At 36.3% G+C, this 2,688-nt stretch overlaps 1 protein-coding gene across 1 annotated transcript; it reads left to right on the forward strand.

Annotated features, from left to right (window-relative positions):
* The first annotated feature begins 676 nt into the window (after positions 1-676).
* LOC112506508 (transcription factor MYB61-like) lies at positions 677-2,128 on the forward strand. Its single transcript, XM_025110617.1, has 3 exons — positions 677-903; positions 972-1,101; positions 1,182-2,128. The coding sequence occupies exons 1-3, from the start codon at positions 771-773 to the stop codon at positions 2,029-2,031; spliced, it is 1,113 nt and encodes a 370-aa protein (XP_024966385.1). The 5' UTR covers positions 677-770; the 3' UTR covers positions 2,032-2,128.
* The last annotated feature ends 560 nt before the right edge of the window (positions 2,129-2,688 follow it).

Here is a 2,688-nt window from a genome sequence, read left to right on the forward strand (position 1 = left end):
AAAGTGTAAGGATTCCAATAAATTACTTTATAGGACTTCAATTTAGAAAACCGAACACTTGTGTGTAATATTACAACACTTTTAGATAGAACACATAAGTATTTGGTCCTAAAAACATAGGTTTTATAAGTAGTCTAGTAGGGCAGATGATCATATATGCTCTCATATAGACCCTTTTGTTACAATGACATGTTGTAAAATTACTCAATTTTAATATAAGGGTCTTAATTGGAAAAAGAACATTTAGAAAAGCTCCCCTAATTGATTGGAAAACTATAATTTGAAGTGTTTCAAAATGATAGCTTATAAACAAATTTATGGATCAGTGAATAATGTATGTTTGATTGATGATGATAACTCATAAGTTAGAAATGGGGCAAAAAAGTTTGATATCAATATTATAGGGGCTTGAACTAGAAACTACAAAATGAAATATTCAAATGTATTTGTTTTGGGAATTTAAAATGTTTTTACACTTTGTGACCAAAGAATAATATACTTTCTAACATAATATAATAAGAATGGAACCAAGTAAACCATTGGGGTTAAATGTGCTTTCCATGAGGGGCTCCCTTTCCTATTAATTTGAAGCCTCATTCCTCCAGCCTGCCCCTCCATTTTCAAAACCTGCTGCAAGTCTTAATCCCCTCTCTCTCTCTCTCTAAAATTCCATTCCAGCAAACCCTCCTTTTTGGGTGACAATTCACAGAAAAGTAATCTTAAATACAAAAGGGTTTGCCATCTTTTGTAGAATCTTCTGCCTCATCCACATGGGGAGGCACTCTTGTTGTTATAAACAAAAGCTAAGAAAAGGTCTCTGGTCCCCTGAAGAAGATGAAAAGCTTATCAAGCATATCACCAAGTTTGGCCATGGCTGTTGGAGTTCTGTCCCTAAACTTGCAGGTTTTCCATTTCTACTTTTTTTCTTTCTATCTTTCTTGATCAACTCTTAATCTTTCTTCTATGTGCAGGCCTTGAAAGATGTGGTAAAAGTTGCAGGCTAAGATGGATTAATTACTTGAGGCCTGACTTGAAAAGAGGCACATTCTCTCAGCAAGAAGAGAAACTCATTATTGAACTACATGCAGTTCTTGGAAACAAGTAAGTGGTGTGTATGTATATATATATATATATATATATGTTCCGGCCAATGGCTAATGGGTTCCAGTTCATTTTTCTAGATGGTCACAAATTGCTGCTCAACTGCCTGGAAGGACAGACAACGAAATCAAGAACTTATGGAACTCTTCAATCAAGAAGAAGCTAAGGCAAAGAGGGATTGATCCAAACACTCATAAACCACTATCGGAGGTCAACGACGACCATAAAGCTCCGTCTGGGAGTAACGAGAGGAACTCACAGGGTTCCTACCAAGTCTCCAACCTCGACGAGAAACCAGAACCACCGACGACGGCCATGGCAGCATCTTACCCACTCATTGACAACCCTCCACCTGCAACACACGAATTCTTTCTCAACAGATTCGTGACCAGTCACGAGAGAGCAAACAAGCAGCCGGATTCCCACCACCTCTCGGGATTCCTCCCTTTCAATTATACCCAACAACAACAACCACCACCACCACCACCGCCGGACTCCGGTGATCTCTTCTTCAACACTGAATCTAAGTCATCCTCCGAGATGAATCCGGAGTATTCGAATACCATTTCCAACACCCTACTCTCCGCTCCGCCGCTGCCGCGCAGCACCACCATTTTCCACCAGAATAATTGGGGGAGTAGCAATAATGGAACCAACGGCGGTTACTTCCAGACGAACAGTGGTGGGTATCCATGGGGGTTGACTGATTGCACCAAAAGCCAAAACCAAATTAATGACACTGTAGATGGCGAACAAGATTACACCAAGTGGAACGATCAGTTTCTTCAAGTTCCATTTTTGATGGGGAAATCATCGATCGAGGGAAAACCTGAACCCAATTTCCACGAATTATATCACGGACAGCAAGGTGTGGATATATATAACAAGCATTTTCAGAGGATTTCAACAAGCTACGGACATTTTTCATAGATTTTTCAGTTCAGCGAATTCAGAATTCATACTCGTGTGACCCTTCTAGAGGTTTTCTCTTCTCCTTTTAATGTAAATAGGCTCTCCAGAATTTGTCAATTTCTTTTAATTTGCTTCGGTTTCAAACAACCCATAATTATTTTCTACAATATTCCATTGGCTTCATATTCTCAATGTATTCTTTTTATTACTATTATTATATATTGTTATTATTTATTGTTATAATTATTGACACTCAATATCATTTATTATATGGCCAAATTAATAATTCAAATTAGTTAATTAATTTGATTAAAATCAAACCAAAATAATATTGTTGATATCATTAGAAGAAAAAAGTGTATAATTGATAAATTATTCTGTTTTTCTATATATATATATATATATATATATATATATATATTGATGTGTGTGTGTGTGTGTATGAAAGAGAGAGATCAAAACTCTACAAGTGTATCATGATGTTTTTATATACCTTTCATTGTATTTATGGTAAAGTTACAATAGTTTAGTGTATTGTTCGTATGCATGACATCTTACGTCAACCTTTCATGTCAAGTTAATTGATACTCTTAGTGGTTTTTGACTTTTTCTATTGTCGTTGCCTACAATGTTTTCTTCTTTTTGTACTCGTTTTTTTCTATTAACGGGAAAAGG

This window comes from Cynara cardunculus (assembly GCF_001531365.2).
Source record: "Cynara cardunculus var. scolymus isolate 2C chromosome LG 2, CcrdV1, whole genome shotgun sequence".
Taxonomy (NCBI): domain Eukaryota; kingdom Viridiplantae; phylum Streptophyta; class Magnoliopsida; order Asterales; family Asteraceae; genus Cynara; species Cynara cardunculus.